The sequence below is a fragment of the Petaurus breviceps genome, unplaced genomic scaffold, assembly GCF_028583685.1.
Source record: "Petaurus breviceps papuanus isolate PSGF00001 unplaced genomic scaffold, PetGlider_PUasm1.0 90925, whole genome shotgun sequence".
Lineage (NCBI taxonomy): Eukaryota > Metazoa > Chordata > Mammalia > Diprotodontia > Petauridae > Petaurus > Petaurus breviceps.
The window spans coordinates 7,542,503-7,564,025 of NW_027187380.1; the positions used below are offsets into that span (position 1 = coordinate 7,542,503).

Below are 21,523 nucleotides of genomic sequence, written 5' to 3' on the forward strand. Positions count from 1 at the left end.
ATTCTTTCCATTTATGTTTTTAAACCTAATTGGTTACACATGGTATTTGGCTACATACCATTGTTCTCTACAAATTTGATTTATGCAGGGATATATAGAGTTTCTTGGTTCTGCTTACTTTACTCAGTTCACAGAAATCTTCCCATGTTTCTTTGGATTCTTCACATGTATTATTTAGTTTTTTATTTCATTCATGTAACATGATATGCTTAGCCATTCTCCAACCTGATTGGTATTTACTTTGTTTCCAGTTCTTTGCACAAAAGTGCTATGAATATTTTGGCGTTTATGGGGCAGTTAGGTAGGCAGCCAGGTGGTGCAGGGGAGAGAGCACCAGGCTTGGAGCCAGGCAGACCCCAGTTCAAATCCAACTCAGACACTTACTAGCGGTGTGACCCAGAGCAAGTCACATAACCCTGTTTGCCTCAGTTTTCTTCATCTGCAAAATGAGCTGGAGAAGGAAATGGCAAAGCACTTCAGCATCTTTGCTAAGCAAACCCCAAATGGAGTCACAGAGAGTTGGAAATGACTGGAATAACTGAACAACAAGGTGTTGAAGTAGATAGAGCCCTGGGCTTGGAGTTAGAAAGACCTGAGTTCAAATTCAGCCTCAAACACTTATTAGTTGCATGACCTTGAGTAGATCATGTAACCTCTGTTTGCCTCAGTTTCCTCAACTGTAAAATGGGAATAAAAATAGCGCCTACCTCTCAGGGTTGTTGTGAGGCTTAAATGAGATGCTATTTATAAAGTATTTAGCAGTGTCTGGCACAGGGTAGGAACTCTATAAATACTAGCTACTTTTTTTTATTATTTATTTTTATTCTCAAACTCCCTAGAGGACATGCCTAGAAGTGAGATCTCTGAATTAGAGAGTATGAGTCGTCTGCGTTTACTGTTGGCTTGTTCTCCTTTGAGATGCGAAGAGAAGAAGTCTAATCAAGTCACCCATAGGTATCTAGCTATTGTTGTTGCTGTTAAGTTGTTTCTGATGTATCCAACTCAGTCTCCCAAAGTGGTCAGATTATTTTAATTTACACTGCATATTTCCATTGGGCTGGAAACAATGATCGTATCTTCCATAATTATAACCCTGAATAGTATGGATTTGAACACATGTGATCACTTCAGGGGATGAACTTTCTTCTTCCGTATCAAGACTCTAAGTGACTTACACTTCCTGAGGGGGTTAGGAATAAGCTTGAAGCCTTGACATTTTCATTCTCTGAATTTCCAGACCTTACCATTTGCCTTCTTGCTGGACCCTCAGGACTGCTCTAAGGGCCTTAGCATCTTCCCTGTATCTGTATCAGCACCCTAAGGATGCTGCAGTGTCTTCCTGTATGTGATCTCTGTGACAGCAGAAATTTTCTTGTTTTTCTATTTGTAATTCCATTGCTTAGTCCAGTTCTTAGCACACAGTGTGTGGTTAATTAATTCTTATTCATCGAACGAATAAAATTTACACTGGATGAGAAGGCATAGATGGGTTGACTAAAGAAGTATTCACATCAAGAACCATGGGGTTTCAGTCAGGTGGTGCAGTGGACAGAATGCTGGCCCCAGAGTCAGGAAGACTTGAGTTCAAATGCACCCTGAAGATACTTATTAGCTGTGTGACTTTAGACAAGTCATTAAACCTCTGTTTGCCTTGCTTTCCCCATCTGTAAAATGAGGATTATAATAACATCTGCCTTCCACAGTTATTGTAAAAATCAAATGAGGTAATACTTGTAGAGTGCCGGGCACATAATAAGTGCTCTGTAAATGGTAGCTGTATTATCAATTGGAAGGAACCTCAGAGGCCCACGTGACTGTCAATCCCCTCTACCACACTCAGCTAGTGTTCATACGGCTTTTGCTGAAAATCTTATGGAGGAAATCAATTATTTCCCTTTTGGACATTCCTAATGATTATGAATATTTTCTTTACCATAAGCTAAAACCTGCTTCTCTTCAAGTACTATCCCTTGTTTCTAATTCTACCCTCCAGGGAACAAGGCTAGGAAACAAGAATGAGTGTGATTCTGGTTATATGGCAGATCTACAGTGGGGGAAGTATTATGTAGTTCAAATAACCTGGGACCAAGCGTCAGAAGACATATGTTTTGGATCCCTTCTTTACTACTCACTACTTTGTGTGATCATGGAAAGTTACCTAATCTCTGAGCCTCAGACTTGTCATCTATAAAATGGGAGTAATAATATCTTTCCTATCGAGGAAAATGAGATCCAAAGGTCAATTAATATCTGTTAGATATTATGCCAGAGATGGCTCATTCTCAGCACTGGCTCATTGGGCCAAGTGATTATAATGGAAAATCATGCATATCCTGACCTATCATTCATCTCTACAGGAAGTGACCTGTCCAGGGTCAGTAGCTGAGCTGGGATCCAATCCAAGACTTGGACCAGCTGCTTCCCTGGTCTCCTCTCTGGCAAATGACAAAAAAGATTACTGTTGTATTGCAGTGTAATCATTAAAATAACAACCTGCATCACTTTCCCTTAAATGACTTCCAGTCCCAACTTGGCTCAACTATAGAAAATACCCCATAGATGATGGTGAGTGTGTTCCATTGTAGGAGGGCTGACTTCTTACCTCCTGTCATACTATGACATTGCATCTTGCAAAATGTCCTTCATTTCTGCATTTTTGCCTCATACTGGATCCCTTCCTTCTCTTTTCTTTCCTCTTTGTCTCACTCCCACTGTTATTTTTCATCCTTGGTAAGTCATTTATGTTTGATTTGCCACAGCTTTTATATTTGGAAATACTTTTGGGTAATATTGTTTGGATCATCCAGTCTCTCTCTCCTTCTTGGTCCTCTCTTCCTTGCTGAAGTCTATTTCCTCTCTCTTCCTTCCCTAGGCTAGACTTCCTCATCCCAAAACTTGTGATCCAAATGAGAAATCTGATGCTTCTACCTTGGGAGGAGTCAGCCAGTTAATAAACATCTATTAAGTGCCGACTACATATCAGGCATTGTACTAAGTGCTGGGGATATAAAGAAAGATAAAGACAATCACTGCACTCCAGGGTTTCTCCATCTAGTAGTCAACACAACACACAAACAACTGAGTGCCAAGCTATATATAGGATGAAATGGAAAAAACCAACAAAAGAAAGGCACCGGAATTAAGGGGGATCAGGAATGGATTCCTGTACAAGGGGGATTTTAAGGAAGCAGGGATTTCCCCACCTTTTTTGGGGGTATCTCTTGAAATCCTCTATAGCCTTGTAGCACTGAAAAGGAAAAATTCAACTCTCCTGGCTCATAGATTCAGAACAACCCCTGGGCTTTGGGATTCTCCAGAAGGAGGTTTAACAGAAACACCCCATTTTGCTTCTTTTTCTGGGGCTAAGTTGTCAAAAGAGAGGGGACTATCAGAAGGAAAAGGGCTGTTCAAATTGTTCATTCAAATGAGGTCCCTGGGAAGAGGTGCCAGTCTTTAGGGCTGGGCCCTAGAGTGCAAGAGGAGGGATGTGAATGGGTGGAACTGGGAAACAAAGCCTTTCACACACTTTAGAGAATGAAATCTCAGAGGAGACAGCTTATTGAATCATCATGGGCTCCAGCCCAGAGATTCTTCATGAATTAACAGTTCTCAGCTGAAAGAGACGGCAAATCCTAGGCTTTTAAGGGTGCACACTCCTACCCTCTTGGAATCAGAGCAGGGTTTGGAGAGTCCTAGTTTAGATACTCTTAATAATAATAATAATATCTGACATTTATATTGTGATTTAAGATTTGCAAAGTACTTTACATATATTATCTCTCTTGTTTCTCATAACAACCCAGTGAAATAAGCACTGTTTATATTATTTCCATTTTTCCAGATGGGTAAACTGAGGCTGAGAGAGGTTAAATGATAAGCTAGTGAGTGTCAGAGATAGAATTTGAACCCAGGGCTACTTAACTTGAGGTTCCAAAGCCTGATACACAGCATCTTTCTCTTAGTGCCAGAACTTGAGAGGTGAAATGAAGAGGAAAATTTAGTTTTCTATTAGTGATGTAAAAATATTTATGATTAATTTTAAGAGAGGGGATTGTCCTGAGGAACCACTGGCATAACTCCCCAAAGACTGAATTCTTCTAATTCTTCCAATCTCAAGAAATCTGTCTAAAATCAATAAGCCCAAAAGATTGGGGAAAATGATTGTTCATGCTTGAAACTGGTCAGTCCAAGCTACAGAATGGAAACTCGGCAATAAATGCTTTTAGTAGGAATTTTGGCCTCATACTTTGTGCCCCCCCTTCCCCTCCTAACATCCTCCCTATGTATGCCTAGACACAGGTTCCCATAAAACCTTCTATCAGGGGAGTAGAAAAAAAGGCAGGGGCCTCAGCTATGTTTAGCCCAAGCCAGTCTTTCTGTGTCCTGTGCCTGGGGACGAGGGGTGGGTGGAGGTGTTTATTTCCACAGATGGCTAAAGGTAGAGTAGGAGGAGGGTGGGAAAAGTGACCACATGAGTCAAAGTCAGTTGACCAGACGTTGGCTGGACAAGCCTGGTTTCAGACTCCTTGTCCTGTATGGACGTGCACCCTTATGTTTATGGTTTCTGACTCTATTATGTATAATTATGTATTTGAGGGTAAATGTAGTCTCTGGGCCTGCTAACTATGGTAGGAATGGATCTTTGTGCAAGAATGTTGAGTTTTGGATTGTTTAAGAACTGTGTCATAGGCAGCTAGATTGTACAGTAGACAGAGCACTTGTCCTGGAGTCAGGAAGACCTGAATTCAAAACCAGAATCGTATATTTACTAGCTGTGTGACCTCAGACAATTCACTTAACCATTGTCTGCCTCAGTATCTTCAACTGTAAAATAGGGATAATAATGGCACCTACTTTTCAGGGTTTTTATGTTGATCAAGATCTCTTAAGTTTAATCTGCATTATTAACATTTTATCCATCATTTTCTTAAGTGCCGACAATTAAAACAATAAATCAATTATTTGAAGTTTACCAGTTTCCAGGGTATAAATGCTTACACTGAAAATTTAAGAATTGGCTCCAGAATCTTCAGTATACTCTTGCCTCTACACCTTGTATCCCTTTACAAAGAGTGAAAAGTTGTTTTGTTTTTTTTTTAATTAGAAGGGACAATGCCACTGGCCAGGTCAAAATTTGCCATGTGACTGATGGCCCTTATGAAAATGAGTCAAACAGTTTGAGAGAGTTTGAGCTATGTTTGATGGTGCAGAAGTACGCACTTTCCAATCAGGCATGAGTACAGTGAGTCAGTGGGTGACTAGGTACAGGAAACAGCTTTTTCGAGAATGACCTCTGGCAGAAAGAACTGACTATGGATTCAAGAGCATGAACTAGCCCTGGCAGTTGAGAAGGTGTTGGAGAGAGACCCCAGGACCCCACTTGAGTAATCTGCCTCATAGAAGGGCTGTTGTTGTCTGTCCTTCCTGAACAGATCCAATGACTTCACCTGGTGATGTTTCGACTTGCACATGAATTATATTTGAACGAGGCAGAGATGTGCAAAGTTGTCAGCCTTGCTCTCTCCTCCAGAGTCAGAGTCCAGTGGCAAGACAAAGATCAAGACAACTGGCAATGGCCCAGTATGGAGTGGGTGACCTTGGCCTTTCTAAATTAAGGTCTTTCCTGGGTCCTAGTTCGTCTAAGGCCAGTCCCATTCAATGACTAAAGGCTAGGTAAGAATTGAGACAAAAGATGGCCCATCTTTCCTCCATAGTCATCAGAATCCAGTGGCAAGACCAGAAGGACTGTAACCCAAGGGGAAGCTTCATGAAGACTCCACAAGGGGAGAAAGAACATTGAGGACCTGTAGTAGTAGAGACTTGAGTTACCTTGGCCACCTGTATTCCCGACATATGTGCCTCATTACCCCTAATACTCTGTAACCACTTTTCTCATGTGTATTTGTGGGAGAGTATGCCCCAGGCTTATTGCCAGGGGGAAAAGAGAGGAATGTTTTGCAGCTAGTGTCCTTAATATAACGTCTTAATAAATGCTTTTGCTTTGATCTGGTTGCATCTCCTGGATGACTATTTAGGGGGAAGATAGATAGCTATCTAATGAACTATGGCAGTATACACAGACCTGAGTTAGCAGCTGCCTCTTAGGGGACACAACATGCTGGATTGAGTGCCATGTTGGAGTGGTGGCCCACAGGGAGCACTATATATAGAACTATTACTAGATATGTGATACAATATGCCCTTCTCTGAGAAGTTTGACATCAACTTATAAGCTGCAATTTCATTTATGGGATAGAAAATCATTGACTTTGATGTTGGAGGTCAGAGCTGGGCTCCAGACACTGGCATTGGGGTGTTATATCCTAGACTTACAGTATATTTCAGCTGGAAGAGACCATATGATCACAATATAATCTATCCTAAGGTCTTTCATATTACAGATGAGGAAAGTAAGACCCAGATAGCAGAAGTAACTTGTTCCGGGTCATTCAGCTAGTAAGTGGCATTCAGTTCTCCTTGGTAAGTTTTCTGTTCCACCTCCCTGCTAATGTCCTGTAATTTCCTGGTAAAATGGATGGAGAGATTGTATCTTTTCAGCCAAAGAACTATAGGAGACACTGGGAAGACATGTTGACATCCAGGAAAATTCTTCTAAAATGGAAGGCCAAGGGGCTATTTAGGAAGCTGCTTAAATAACCAGTCACAGAAACTTGACTCTGAAAAGTGGTTGTCCCTGGAAATTCTTGGCTCCATTGCTCAGAAGAGTTCTTCTGTGGGACAAAGGAAGAGAAAGCTAAGTCTCCCTTAACAAAGAAAAAGGAGGTTTCCTTGGAAGAAGCCAGTTTGATTGAGCACACCAATTAAGTGTCTGCTTAGTGCAATGAAGTAAGTGCTGATCATTCCATGTACAAAGCTAGCTATAACACAAGTCCTGCTCCTAAGGAGTTTGCAGTCTATATTGGAGATGGCAAGGGAATACCAAGTACATAAATAGCTATGGTTTGAAAGAGATTGAGATAAGTGCAGGGGAGAAATCCAGGCAAAGCTTTATGAGAATTCAGAGGTGGGAGGGATTGGTCAAGGAAGCTGATCTAAGTTGAGAAAGAGGGATTTTCCTGAATAAGCCAAGTCTCAGTCCCTTTGACTTCTAGTTTAGTACTTCCAAGCCTAGTTTGGCTATCCCACTCCTTCCCCCTGTCATCAATGTTTCTCTGCTTTCTGGAGAGCATTACTGTGGCATCTAACTTTGGAGCAGTCAAGCCAAATTTTAGAATTTATTCCTTATTCCTTTGCCCTTTGGAAAAGGAAAAGGGAGGATGCTTGAGACGCTTCCAGGAGGTCCTGATTCTTCTTCCCAGCCCTGCTTTGCCTCCAGCTCTCCTCAATCATAGGCTTTGGGGGCTGTTGGAAAGGGCAGGTTTTAGGCCGTGGTGTAACTAGGCAGGTGCAGAGGGTGCAGCTGCATTGGGTGTGGCACTAGCTGGAATGCAGAGGAGTTAACAGTGAAAATAAGAATTTCAACTTTGGGTTTTTCATTTAAAAAGTGCTTTGCACCACTATTTTATTTGGCCCTCATAACAGTCCCATGTGGTAGGCAGGACAGGATTGTTTATTTTTATTTTTTTTCTTGCACCTCTGATTTTATCTCCATTGGGAATTCTGATCTGGAGATTTCCCTCTGCTAACTACTTCCCTGCAGCTTAAAGCCTGCCTGGGACAGAGACATTAGGTCTCTTTTTTGGTCACAAAGTCAGTGAGGCAGGTCTCGAACCCAGGTATTCTTGACTTCAAAGGCAACCTTCTCTATACACTGTGCTGTGCTGACCCTTTGAGGCAGGTATTGTCTCCATTTTTATGATGGAAACTGAGACCCAGTGAGATAACAATGGCTTGCTCAGGATCATATAACTAGTAAATGATATATAGAGTCAAGATTCTACCTTGGTGTTTGGACTCCCAATCTAAGGTTCTTTCTACCATACCACAAATCAGTTTACCTCTTTAGGCCTCAGTTTCTTCATCTGTGAAATGAGGTGGTTGGGCCAGATAGGCTTACAGGATTTAAGTTCTATGATCCTTGAAGCAGCCTTATTTTCTCTCGTTTTGTATTTCTGCTCATTTATCACCTCCCCCTAATTTTCTGCTTGTTATAGGTCTTTGTTTTATACAGTGTTGTTTTGTTGTTATTCAGTCGTTTTCAGTCATATCTGACTCTCTGTGACCCCATTTGGGGTTTTCTTGGCAAAAAACACTGTAGTGGTTTGTCATTTCCATCTCCAGCTCATTTTACAGATAAGGAAATTGAGGCAGAGTTAAGTGACTTGTCCAGGGCCACACAGCTAGCAAGTATCTGAGGTCAGATTTGAACTCTGGAAGAGGAATTTTCCTGACTCTAGGCCTGGTACTCTATCCACTACGTCAACATTGTATACAGTGGGTGCTTATTAAATGTCTGACTGAAAGTCTAGTCATGTTTGTTTTATTCATTTTGGCTTATGTGGAAGAAGACAAGGGCAAGGTGTGTGTGTGTGTGTGCAGGGAAGGAGGGAATGGTCTATATATCTGGAAACTCAAACAGAATGAAGCATTTCATAATTATATGTGTGGCCCCAGATAGTATCTAATCCCTTTATATCTTTTTTTCCAGGGGCCAATGTCTGCACCAACCGGGGGGTGAGTTCCTGCCAGCAGTGCCTTGCTGTGAGTCCACTGTGTGCATGGTGCTCAGATGAGGTAAGGAGCAGACACATCCCCACCCACCCGCTTAACTAATTCTTAACTAATTGTTCTTCCAGGACCTGTCTAGGAGCCCTGTTCTGGACAATGCTGCTCATTGCTGATGTGGAAGAAAATGGAGGCTCTAATTAGGGAACGGACCTTTTCAGTCATATACAGCTACGCTGGGGCAGAACCATGAATAGAATGTAGGAATCAGACTAGACTCTGTAGTTCCCTCCACCTGGGTGCCCTGGTATTGGCTGCAAATGGGCAGCGATCTCTTTCTCTCTTTGGAGACTTTCTTTTGGGAGTGGAAGCATGGAGAAAAATAAAGGAATAACATCGGATCCCATAGGGAGGAGGAGGATATAGGGTAGCATTTGGGGGTGGAGCTGCGTGTCTATAGAAATCTCAAGAATGAACAATGTAAACAGAAGGAGAAATCTTCCACAAGTGTTGGGAAGATGTTTAGTCCGAGAGGAATTCTGGGTCAATGCCTCTGACCCTGTTGTCTGGAGTGGTGAAAGGATTAGCTATGTCCAAGTATGGGTCTGTGGCAGGGGTGGGGAACCTGCAGCCTTGAGACCACATGTGGCCCTCTAGATCCTCAAGTGTGGCCTTTTGACTGAATCCAAACTTCACAGAACAAATCCTTTTGGGACCACACGTGGCCTCAAGGCTGCAAGTTCCCCACACCTGGTCTGTGGTGTGCCCAGAATATGAGTATATCTGAGGGTATGAATGGTTCTTTATGGCTGGAGCACAGACACTTGTGGTGATAAGAAGAGGCTAATTAGCAATTCCAGATCACAGGTCACCTAGCAATGCACAATGCCCATTATGTAAGGTGGATGGCATTCTGACACACTTTCTTCAATAGTGAAGTACACATAGCAGAAAGGAAACTGGGTTTGGCATCAGAAGACCAGGTTTAGATCCTGCTTCCAGCACTTAGCACAATACACAATACCTGGCACATAGTAGATGGCTTAATGAATTTTTATTGGTTGAAAAGTTTACTGATTGATTTTGGTACTCACTCTTGTGTGACCTTGGGTAAATCTTTTCCTGTCATCATCCTCATCTTGAAAATGAGGGCCAGTACTAATGGTTCCCTGGAGCCTCTCCAGCCTATAATCTTTTGAACCTATTCCCAGAAGGACCCTGAGCTTTCTGCCTTCTCTCCAAGAACTGGAGCTGCCCCCATTCCAGTTATATCCTTAGGACGAGACTTTCTAACCACTCAAATCAGGCTTATCACCCCCTTTTCTCTTCTTCACCCCTAAGGTACTTCCTGGTGCCCAAGCGGTGACTGATCTTTTCTGAGAGTTTCCAAATAAGGAAATCTTATTAGGTCTGACTAGGGAGCCAGAAGAAGGGAGCACTGTTGTACTAATCCTGGAGCAAGAGGACAGCTGGGTTAGCAGTTCTTGGCTTTGCCTGCTGGTTTGGCCTCAGTGTTTTTCTGCACGATTACTGCTCAGAGATATAGCTCATTGTCTTAGAGGAGCCAATGAAACTCTCCCTGGGGGGTGCAATGCTTTTCTCCCCATCTGTGCCCTACCCTGCCCAACCTAGCCCTCCCTACCCTTCCCTTCCATTCCCTTGTATCTCATGTGATTCTCTCATTTCCCATTTTAATCTCCCTCTTCCTCTCTGGCCTTCAACCCTTCTTGGGTTTTATTTTGAGGATTTTACAGTCTGTTTTGCAAGTGCCTCCCATGATGGGATGTGAAAGAAGAGACAGGGAAGGGGAGGGGATTCCAACCTGGACAGCAAATGGAGGGGGCGAGGTTTCTATGTTATAAGCAGAAATAATAGAAATCTAAGATCACTCTTTTACAGTTGAAAGGGATAGCCAAAGTCTGTTCACTTTCTTTCTGCCCAAAATTAGGGGAAAATAGAAACAGTTAAGGGCTCAAAGGAGAGAGATGTTGTGGATAGAGAATTGGTCTCAAAGTCAGGAAATTCTGACTTCCAGACTTGCTTGCTCTGGCTGTGTGACACTGGACAGAACCCTTAACCTCTCAGTGCCCTAGTAAGTTTTCTAAGATAGGAAGGTGTAGAGAAAGCTGGACCTGCATTGGTAGAGGGAGTTCTTTGACCCTTGGCTTCCATGTATCCTTGAAATTCCAAGTTCAGTTTCTATCCTTAAGGACTAAACAGATCTAGGAAAAGAGCTTTTTTTTTCCCCCTCAGCATCTCCTTCTTGATCCTGCCACTCCTCCTGTTTTGGGTGGGCATAATCCTTCTATGGGGAGTTCCTGCTGAGGAAATGGGGGATGTGGTCCTTAGAAAAAGAAACTTTTTTTCAGAGATACTGGTGTAGGACACCAGGGAAAACCTGGCAAATTCCGTGCTTGTGGTTAGGGAGTGTTGAGTGCTGGTATTCCGTGAGTGGAGAACAAGGAGATGAATATGTTTGTGTGGAGGAGCCAAAAAATTCCCTTGGAAAGTGGAAATGGAAGAATGGGAAATTCTGTGGCTTAGCAAAAAAAAATATGACTGTCATTGAGCAAGGAGAGGAGATGAAGAAAGGGATGGAGGGAAAAGAGAAGAGGAAGAACAGAGGAACCTGGGTTTAATGGGGAGTGGTGGGAGTAGGGAGGGAGGAATACATTGTCTAGAGAGACAGGAAGTAGAAATCCAGAATTATGTCTTGGTAATTCCATGAATAGGGGGGCATTCCATAAGCATGGCCAAGAGTCCCACAGAATACACAGGCATGGATGGGTACTTCATTTATCTTTACCATATATATGCCTATGTCCAGTCCAGTAGGTTCATACAACTTCAGGTGGGGTTTTTTTTTCCCCATTTATCTCCTTGAATGACCCCTTCCCTTCCCCTCAGGCACAGACTGTTTTGGATTGAGAAAAGTATATAAACCAGACAGGATTAGTGGTGAGCAATCCTTAGGGTTTGTATGTTGTTGGTGGAATTTTGGAATGTACATCAAATGACCTTTCAGTCTTGCTGTTTTCCTTCTAATACCATCCCATGGACTGGTTGAAACCTAGAAAAAACACTGTAAGTTTGCCACATGCCTAGGAGGAAAGCACATGCTAGAGTGCCTTTGGGAAATCTCGAAGTTCCTTTACAGACCCTGTGGGAACAAAGGCCCATCTTTTTAATACCATCATTCTACTGGTCTTCCTCTATGGTGGGAAGACGTACAATAGTCTCCAGAGAATTAAAAATGAATATCGCTCAGAAAGTAACGAAAGGGTACATGGTAGGCAGGAGCAGGCTGCAGCATACAACCAATGGGAACTTCAAAGAAAAGGAGTAAAAAATGTATGTTGGGAAAAGGAACAGTCTAGTCACAAGGCAAAGATAAGGGATGATTCTGCTATTTCCTGTTCTAAAGAAAGCTCTTGGCTGGGAGTCAGGAGACCTTATTTCAAGCTCATGTTCTGCCACTTGGTTATTATGTGAACCTAAATCAATCATTTGGGCGGCAGCTAGGTGACACAGTGTATAGCTGCTGGGCCTGGATTTGGGAAGACCTGAGTTCAAATTTGACCTTGCACACTTACTGACTGAGTGACCCTGGCCAAGTCGCTTGATGCTCTTTGCTTCAGCTTCCTCATCTGTAAAATGAGCTGGAGAAGGAAATGGAAAACCACTCTAGTATCTTTGCCAAGAAAACTCAATGGATAGTATGGTCTATATAGTATAGTTGGACACGACTGATCAGCTGAACCAGGATGCTTCTCTCATCATTAATCCCATTTACAGATGAGAAATTTGATAAGGAGACCAAGAGATTTATTCATAGTTACTTAGTAAAAATTAGAGTTGCTGGACTTGAGTTTGAATTAAGGTCTTCAGACTCCCCGCTAATAGTTCTTTCTTTAGAATATGCAGTTGCCTGGGGCAGTTAGGTGGCACAGTGAATAGAGCACTGGCCCTGGAGTCAGGAGGGCCTAAGTTCAAATCCGGCCTCAGACACCTAACACTTACTAGCTGTGTGACCTTGGGCAAGTCACCTAAACCCAATTGCCCTGCATTCCCCCCTCCAAAAAGCAAAAAAAAAAAAAAAAAAGAACATGCAGCCAGGTGTTTTCCATTTATCTTTGTCATCTGTATGTCTATATCCAGTCCTGCAGGCAAGTGCAACTTTCAGTGTGAGCTTTTTCCCATTTATCTGTTCAAATGACTTAGATATCACTTCTCTTACCTCCACATGATTCAATCATTTTCTCATTGTATCATGGTGGTGGTGGTAGAGGAATATTGCCCCTATCTTCCATCCCTTTCTTTCTTTCTATCCCTATCCTGTTTTCTAACTACCTCTTCAGCCTGAGTTAAGAAAAATTACTTTTCTTTCTTTTTTTTTGGGGGGGGGGAGGCAATTGGGGTTAACTGACTTGCCCAGGGTCACACAACTACTAAGTATCTGGACCTGGATTTGAACTCAGATCCTCCTGACTCCAGGGCCAGTGCTCCATCCTCTGCACTAACTAACTCCCCCCACCCAAACTGACTTTTCTAAGTAAGAAACAGCTAGATGGTCTAGTGAATAGAGTACTGAACTTGGAGTCAAGAAGTCCTAAGTTCAAATCCTGCCTCAGACACTAGCAGTGTGACCCTAGACAAGTAATTTCTCTTCTCTCAGTCTCAGTTTCCTCACTTGTAAGACTTAGCTTATAGGGTTGTTGTGAGGATTGAAGTCCCTTAACTCCTTTCAATCTCAGTTTCCTCATCTGTAAAATGGAGATGTGCAGCTAGGTGGTACAATGTATCCACACAGTGCCTGTCCTGGAGTTAGGAAGATTCTTCTTGAGTTCAAATCTGGCCTCATAGACTTATTGTGTGACCCTGGGCAAGTCACTTAACCTTCTTTGTCTCAGCTTCCTCATCTGCAAAATGAGCTGGAGAAGCAAATGGCAAACTTTGCCAAGTAACTTTGCCAGGAAAACTCCAAAAAGGGTCACAAAGAGTCCAAAATAGTTGAAAAGGAACTGGACAACAACAAAAATGGAGATAATATTAGCTTTCCCACAGGGTTGTTGTGAAGGTTAAATGGGACAAATTTTTATTATCTTCCCTATTAGAATGTGAGTCCTTTGAGGGCAGGGGCCTTTCTTTGTATCCCTATCATGTAGAAAAGTGCATGGCAGAGAGTAAGTAAGCATTTAATAAATGCTTGTTGACTGACTGAGTGACTGCTGAGGTCAGCACCTGTTTGGTCTAAGGGGTATTAATGGGGGCTGAGTAGTGGAGCGGACCGGTGTATTCCTGACCGTTGACGTCAATGACCATGAAAAGAGCCACAAAGGGGTGGGAAACAGTTTTTATTTTTCAATGTTTAGATCTCTGAGGAAATTCATAACAAACCACAAGGACCAGAAGCAGAGCCAAACACGTTGGCTTCACTTCCTTGAAAAGCTATCACTTTTGGAAAGAGGGACTGACCGATTCCTGGGCAACTGGATCCTACCCTGCCCCCTCCAGTCTTCTATCTCACAGGTTTATTGTAACTTGGCTGTTCCTCATGGATTTCCCCAGCCTCTCTCTTCTCTTCCTCTCTCTAATAGTTCACTAAAAAGAGCCCTTCCCACTTGCAGCCTGGTTTGTCTTTTTTTTTGCCTTTTTTGGGATGAGGTTCCCCCTCTGGGGCTTGTGGGCAGCTGGAGTCTGTGATAAGGTGGACATTTTCTTTAATAGAAACAGGGCTGGAAAGAGGGGGGTGGGCCGAGGGAATGTGCAGTCAGTCAGTCAGCAGGCTTACTGTGTGCCAGGCACTGTGATAAAGTTCTGGGGATACAAAAAAGGAGAAAAAAATCAACATTCCCTACTCTGAAGGTACTCTCAGTCTAATGAAAATGGCTACATGCAAATACCTATGTACATATAAGACAAATTAGAAGTAATATCAAATGGACTAGTAGAGAGGGAAACTGGAAAGAGACTCCTGAAGAAGGGGAGATTTGAGCTGAGTCTTAGAGAAATACAGGAAAGCCAAGAAGGCAGAGATGAAGAGGGAGAACTTTCTAGGCCTGAAAAGCAGGGTCATTGAAGGGAGAAGGTGCACCCAGAGCTGAAATACCCTGTGAAATTTCCTCTCATGTCCTGGCCAGGGGTCAGAAGCAATGGAATTTAGGAAAGGGATCCTTTTTGCCTCATACATTTGACATTAAATGCTAGAGAGGGTATTTTATTTTTTTTAAACCCTCAATTTTATTTTCAGTTCCAAATTCTTTCTCTCCTACCTTCCTCTCCCCATACCTCCCCGTACCTCCCACTAAAAAAACAAGAAAAAAACCAAAACCCATTATAAATATGTATAGTTAAGGAAAACAAATTCCTTCATTAACCACAAGGAAAAGGTATTTGAATTGAGACCATTTTGGTTCCTGTTCTCATGCCCCAGTACCCATCCCCCATGATGCCCAGTTCTTTGTTGTTGTAGTTATTTTTTTGGAGAGGAGAAGGCAGGGCAGTTGGGGTTAAGTGACTTGCTCAAGGTCACACCGCTAGTAAGTGTTAAATGTCTGAGGCTGGATTTGAGCTCAGGTCCTACTGACTCCAAGACTGGTGCTCTATTCACTGGACCACCTAGCTGTCCTTTGATACCCAGTTCTACAGAGCTGATGGGGAGAAAGAGAGAAAGAGAGAGATGGTAATGGATTCTAGCTTCTGGGACGACCTTTTGCTTCCTACCTAAGCCTAGTTCACTTATTCATTTAACTAAAAAGTTTTTTTTTAAGGGACTTATTTCTGTAGCATTTAAAGCATCTTCCTCACAGCATCCATATGAAGGAGGTCCTTCATATCTGATCATCTTTATTTTGTATATGAGAAAGTTGAGGTTAAAAGATGCTGCTTGCTACTGTGTTAGCTATAGTGATGAAAGAAGAGAAGGAAATTGAAAGAATGAGCATTGGCAAAGTATGATCTCTCAGTTGCCAAATCCAATGCGCTTTTCTTACTCTATGCTCCCTGACCTCTGCAGCCTTTGATCTTGCTGATCATTCTCTCTCTTCCTAAATACTCTCTTCTCTCTGGGTTTTTGGGCCACCGCTCTCTCCTGGTCCTCGTCCTCCCTATCCAACTGCTCCTTCTCTGTTTCCTTTGCTGGATCCTCCTCCAGATCACACCCTCTAACTATAGGTGTCCCTCAGGGTTTTTTCCTGGGCCCTCTTCTCTTTTCCCTGCATTCTACTTCACTCGGTGATCTCATCATCTCCTGTGGATCTAAACACCATCTCTGGATTGATGATTTTTAAATCTTTTTATCCTGACATCTTAAACTCAATATGTCTAAAACTGAGCTCTGTCTTTTCCCCTAAACCCCCCTCCTTCACTGTTACTATAGAGGGTAAATATATCATCTCAGTCCCTCAGGCTCTCAAGCTAGGAGTCAGCCTGGATTTCTCACTATCTCTCAACCTTCCCTGCCCCATATCCAATCTGTTGTCAAGGCCTGTTGATATCACCTCTGAATTTCTCTCAAACACAACCCATTCTTTCCTCTGATATTGCCGCCTTTACAGTTCAGACCTTCATCATCTCACACCTTGATTTCTGCAATTGGCTGTTGGTTGTTCTGCCTGCCTCAAGCCTCGCCTCACTCCAATGCATCCTCCATTCAGCCATCAAAATGATTTTCCTAAAGCACAGGTCCAATCATGTCACCCCTTACTCAATAAACTCTAGTGGCTTCCTATTGACTCCAGAATCAAATCCAAAATCCTTTGTTTGGCATTCAAAGTCCTTCATAAACCAGCCCCCATAAACCTTAACAGTCTTCTTACACCTTACTCCCCAAGATATCATCTTCAGTCCAGTGACCCTGCCCTCCTGGCTGCTCTCCAAACAAGACACTCCATCTCTCAGCTCTAGGCATTTTTTTTTTTTCTGTCTGTCCCCCATGCCTGGAATGCTCTCCCTCTTCTTCTCAGATTACTGACCTCCTTGATTTCCTTTAAGTCCCAACTAAAATCCCACCTTCTACAGGAAGGCTTCCCCAGCTCCTCCTAATTCCAGTGCCTTCCGGTTGTTTATTTTCTCCTGTTTATATTGCCTATGGCTATTTGTTTGTGTGTTGTCACCCATTAGACTGTGAGGTCCTTGAGGGCATGGATTGTCTTTGGCCTTTTTTTTTTTTTTGTATGCAGAGTACTTAGAGAAGTACCTGATACATGGTAGAGGCTTAGTAAATGTTGACTGATGGTAGTGATTGTGTCTATTGTTTTCTTGGCTTTTCTTACTTCACTTGTTATTGGTTCATATACATCATTCCATGCTTCTGGAATGTGTATGAAGATGTATTCATTATGTATATAATTTCTTATGGCACAGTAATATTCCATTCCATTCAGGTACCACAATTTGCTTATCCATCCCCCAATTTATGGGCATTTATTTTGTTTTCAATTCTTAGCTATCATGAAAAGTGCTGCTATAAATATTTTGGAATAAATGGGGCCTTTCTTCTTATATAAGGGTTTCCTTGGGGTATAAGCTCAGTAATGGAGTCTATGTTTCAAAAGGTATGGAGATTTTACATAATTCCAAATTGCTTTCCAAAATAGTTGCCCCGGGGCAGCTAGGAGGTGTAGTGAATAGAGCACCAGCCCAGAGGACTTGAGTTCAAATCCAATCTCAGATACTTAACACTTACTAGCTCTGTGACCTTGGGCAAGTCACTTAACCCAAGTGTTAACAAACTTGGTTAAAAACCCAAAGTGTTAACCCAAAAAGCAAACAAAACAAAACAAAACAAAAAAACAACCACCAAAAAACTCCAAACAAACCCAAAAAGCAAAACTGAAACAAAACAGTCGTCCCATTTCAGAACTCCATCAGCAATGTATTAGTTGTGTCTATCCTTCCACAGCCCCTCCAACACTGACTATTGCTGCTTTTTGTCATTTTTGCCAATTTGCTGGGTGCGAATTGAAACTTCAGGGTTATTTCAATTTACATTTACCTTATTATTAGTGATATGGAGCTTTTTCATGTTGTTGTGAATACTTCGCAGTTAACAAGAGGTAAAATGATCTATTTGTAGAAGACATGATGACTTAGAGAATCACCAGAGGGGTTAAGCAACTCACCTGTGGTCGCACAGCTAGTGAGAAGCAGAACCAGAATTTTTCCTTTAAGTCTAGCATTTTAACAATCACATTGCCCTTCCTCATTCTTGGAGCACCTGCTATGTGCAAGACACTGTGTAAGGTATACAAGGGAGAGGAAAGAAAGTTGAATAAGATAGTCTTTACTCTCAAGGACTCAAAAGTCTAGACCAATTGATTTGGGTCAGAAGTACAGTAGTCTAAGTTCTAAATTCTTCTACATTTTGGCTTTCCAAGGTGACATGGAAACTAAACACTCCCAACTTCTTGCCATTGTTAACTAGAAGGATGGGCAAGAGAGTAAATGGAGGTTTATTGGGATCCTACATTTCATGGTGTAGTGATGAAACTGGTCTTTTTTTTTTTTTTAAAGCAATTGGGGCCAAGCAACTTGCTCAAGGTTACACGGCCAGTTATTATTTCTGGGTGTGGTGCTGAGTATCCAAGCCCGGATTTGATCCAGGTCATCCCAACACTGGAGCCGATGCTCTTACTCGCTGAGCCACCTGGCCGCCCCTAAGCAATTGGGGTTAAGTAACTTGCTCAAGGTTACACGGCCAGGTGTTTCTGGGTGGGTGCTAAGTGTCTGAGCCCGGGATTCGATCTCCAGGTGTTCTCAACACTGGAGCCGGTGCTCTTACTCGCTGTGCTACCTGGCCGCCCCTGAAACTGATCTTATAGTCCAAGGACCTGGGATGGAATCCTAGTAAATCCTGAGCAATCTTGGACAAGTCTTTGAACCTCTCCCCACCATAGTTTCCTTATCTGTAAAATGTGGATGAGTTGACCTCAATTAGAGGTTCTTAACCTGGGGTCCATGAACTTAGATTTTTAAAATATTTGTTTTGTTTTTCGCTTTTGGGAGGGCGATTGGGGTTAAGTGACTTGCCCAAGGTCACACGGCTAGTTATTGTGTTGTGTCTGAGGCTGGATTTGAACTCAGGTCCTCCTGACTTCAGGGCCAGTTCTCTATTCACTGCGCCACCTAGCCGCCCCTAGATTTTAAAAATATTTTCATAACTGTATTTCAATATAGGAAACTATCCTGTGTCCCCGCAGTATGGCTGATGGCCCCTGACCACCCTCCCTCCCAAACTTTGGGGGAAGGCAGCCAAAGGAGAGGGGTGACATAGTGATTGGAACCTGGGGATTGGCCACAGGAGGACAAGGTAGATAGATCACTGTGTGAAGAAAGTCTGTTTACCTCTGTTTGTGCCCTGGGCCAAAGCCCTAGTTGTCCTGCCTTACCCTTTTGTAGCTTTGGTCTTTTGGTCAAATATTAGTTTCCTTTGTAATTTTATTTTTTCATTTAAAAATATTATCAAGAAAGGGATCCATAAGTTTTGCTAGGCTGCCAGAATGGTCTATGACACAAAAACGGTTAAGATGGTCTAGTCAGAGGCAGAGCACCTGTGACCTCGAGGCCACACGTGGACCTTTAGGTTCTAAGTGCGGCCCTTTGACTGAATCCATACTTCATAGAACAAATCTCCTCAATAAAAGAATTTGTTATATAAAAGTTGGAGTCAGTCAAAGGGTCACACTTGAGGACCTAGAGGGCCACACGTGGCCTTCCTTGAGGCTGCAGGTGCCCCATCCCTGGAGATGGTCTATAAGGCCTATCCCAACTTTGAACCATGTGAATATATTATCAGTAATTAACAAATAACCTTTGGCAAATCACTAGATATTAAAATGAGCAGGATTAAACTAGATGGTCTTTAAGGTTGTTTCTCATTCTAACAATTTATGAATTAATTTAGGTGAAGAACTGTTTGGACTCCTCCCTGACACATATCTTATAACCTTGACCTTGACTCTTTTTCTGCGTCTTCCCCAATGTGACTTCTCCCAGTCCTGTCCCTTTTCTACCTTCCTATTCTTCTACATTGATTGGTCTTTATGCTACAGAGAAGCTAATGATATTAATTATCCTGTGAAGGCAATTAATAATGGTGATAGCAATAATTTTAATATATTAATAATAAAAATGATAATTAGCATTTGAATAGTGTTTTAAGGCTGCAAAAGTGTACAAGCATTATGTCATTTGATGTTCACTATAACCCTGCCAGGCACTATTTTTGTTGCTGTTCAGTCTTGTCTGACTCTTTTTGACCCCCCTGTAGGGTTTTCTTGGCAAAGATACTGGAGTGGTCTGCCATTTCCTTCTCCAGCTTATTTTACAGATGAGGAAACTGAGGCCAACAGGGTTAAGTGACTTGCCCAAGGTCACACAGCTAGAAAGTGTCTGAGTCCAGGTTTGAACTCAAGAAGAGAAATTTTCCTGACTCCAGGCCCAGTGCTCTATCCACTTTGCTCCCTGGCTACTCTCAAACTGTCAATATGTGCCAAAGGCAAGACTTGAACCCAGATCTTTCTGAATCCAAAGTCAGTTCTGTCCATGATTCCATTCTGTCTCTCATCCTGGGATAGATGACTATCTAGTTTGGAAAGAATGAAGGAGGGGAATTTGTGTAAGTAAATAAGTCATAGAAGGGGTTTTCCAATTTTTCAGCCAGTTACCCTCATGCTGACATTTAGTTTACATGGATATGCTCTAAGTCTAATACAGATATGGGCTCACATTCAAGGAATATGAGAGCTGAAATGGACCTTAGAGATTTATTCCCCTCATTTTACAGGTGAGGAAACTGGGGTACAGACAAAGGAATTGACTGGCCTAAAGTCACATACATAGTTAGTACTAGAGTCTTTAGTAGGATATGGGTTTTTTGCAGAGTTATAACTAAATTTTCTTGTTTCTATAACAAATTCAAAAGGGAAAATGGCAGAGCAGAGGACAGTTGGCCATGGGAGAAGATATCAGGAGAGGGGGTGGCTATGTCCCAGAGAATCTGTATTATACTCCTGTAGTATGGCTGATAGCCTCTAACTTCCCTCTACCTCCAACCCCCAGCAGAAGGTGACCAAAGAAGAGGCACAGCAATTGGACCCTGGGGTGGACTAAAAGGAAATGAGGTCCTAGTAGCTCATTGTATGAAGAAAGTCCCCTTACCTATATTGTTGCCCTGGACCAAAACTCTAGTTGTCTTGCCCTAGTTACAGCTTTGGTCTTTTCATTTCCAGTGTAGCATCCATTTTAGTAAGCCATGCTACTTGCACACACCTCCCACACATAAATCCCACGTGTACAACACATGTGCCATGGAAGGGATTCCCTCAAGATTTATTGGGTGTGTGTTAAGATACCTAAAAGTGTGATAATTGCACTGTTTGTCCCTTTTTAGGAAGAAGGGAGCATTAGAGATCTCAGCCCCTTGGATCACCCCTTAGTGATCTGACATGCATATGTGCCCAGCCAACTTCAGGCAGGATACTGTACTGAAAAAAGCCCTGAATCTGAGTCCAAGAGTGCCAGCTCTACTTCTTCATATGTTCATGATTTTGGACAAATCATTGAATCTTTTTGCTTTGATTCCTCATCTGTAAGATAATAAGATTGGAGTAGATCAGAGGTTCTTAGCCTTTCTTTTTGGTATCATGGGCCTCTTGGGCAGTCTGGTGGACCCTTTCTCAGAATAATTTTAAATTTAAATATATTATTTTTATATACATTAAATACATAGGATCACAAGGGAAACAAAGTATACTGAAACAGTGATCAAATTTAAAAAAAGTCCATGAAGCCTAGGTTAAGAACCCCTTGTACTAGATGATCCTTGAGTTCTCTTCCAGATGAACATCTGTAATGTCAATGGGATTTCAGATCTTGGATGCCCATTAACTGGCCTCAG

At 42.3% G+C, this 21,523-nt stretch overlaps 1 protein-coding gene across 1 annotated transcript in view; it reads left to right on the plus strand.

Annotated features, from left to right (window-relative positions):
• The window catches only part of ITGB3 (integrin subunit beta 3), an 81,408-nt gene that overhangs the window by 11,340 nt on the left and 48,545 nt on the right, over positions 1-21,523 (plus strand). Inside the window, exon 2 of the mRNA XM_069076213.1 lies at positions 8,609-8,694. Coding sequence (XP_068932314.1) covers positions 8,609-8,694 — 86 coding nt within the window. The remainder of the gene's footprint in view (positions 1-8,608; positions 8,695-21,523) is intronic.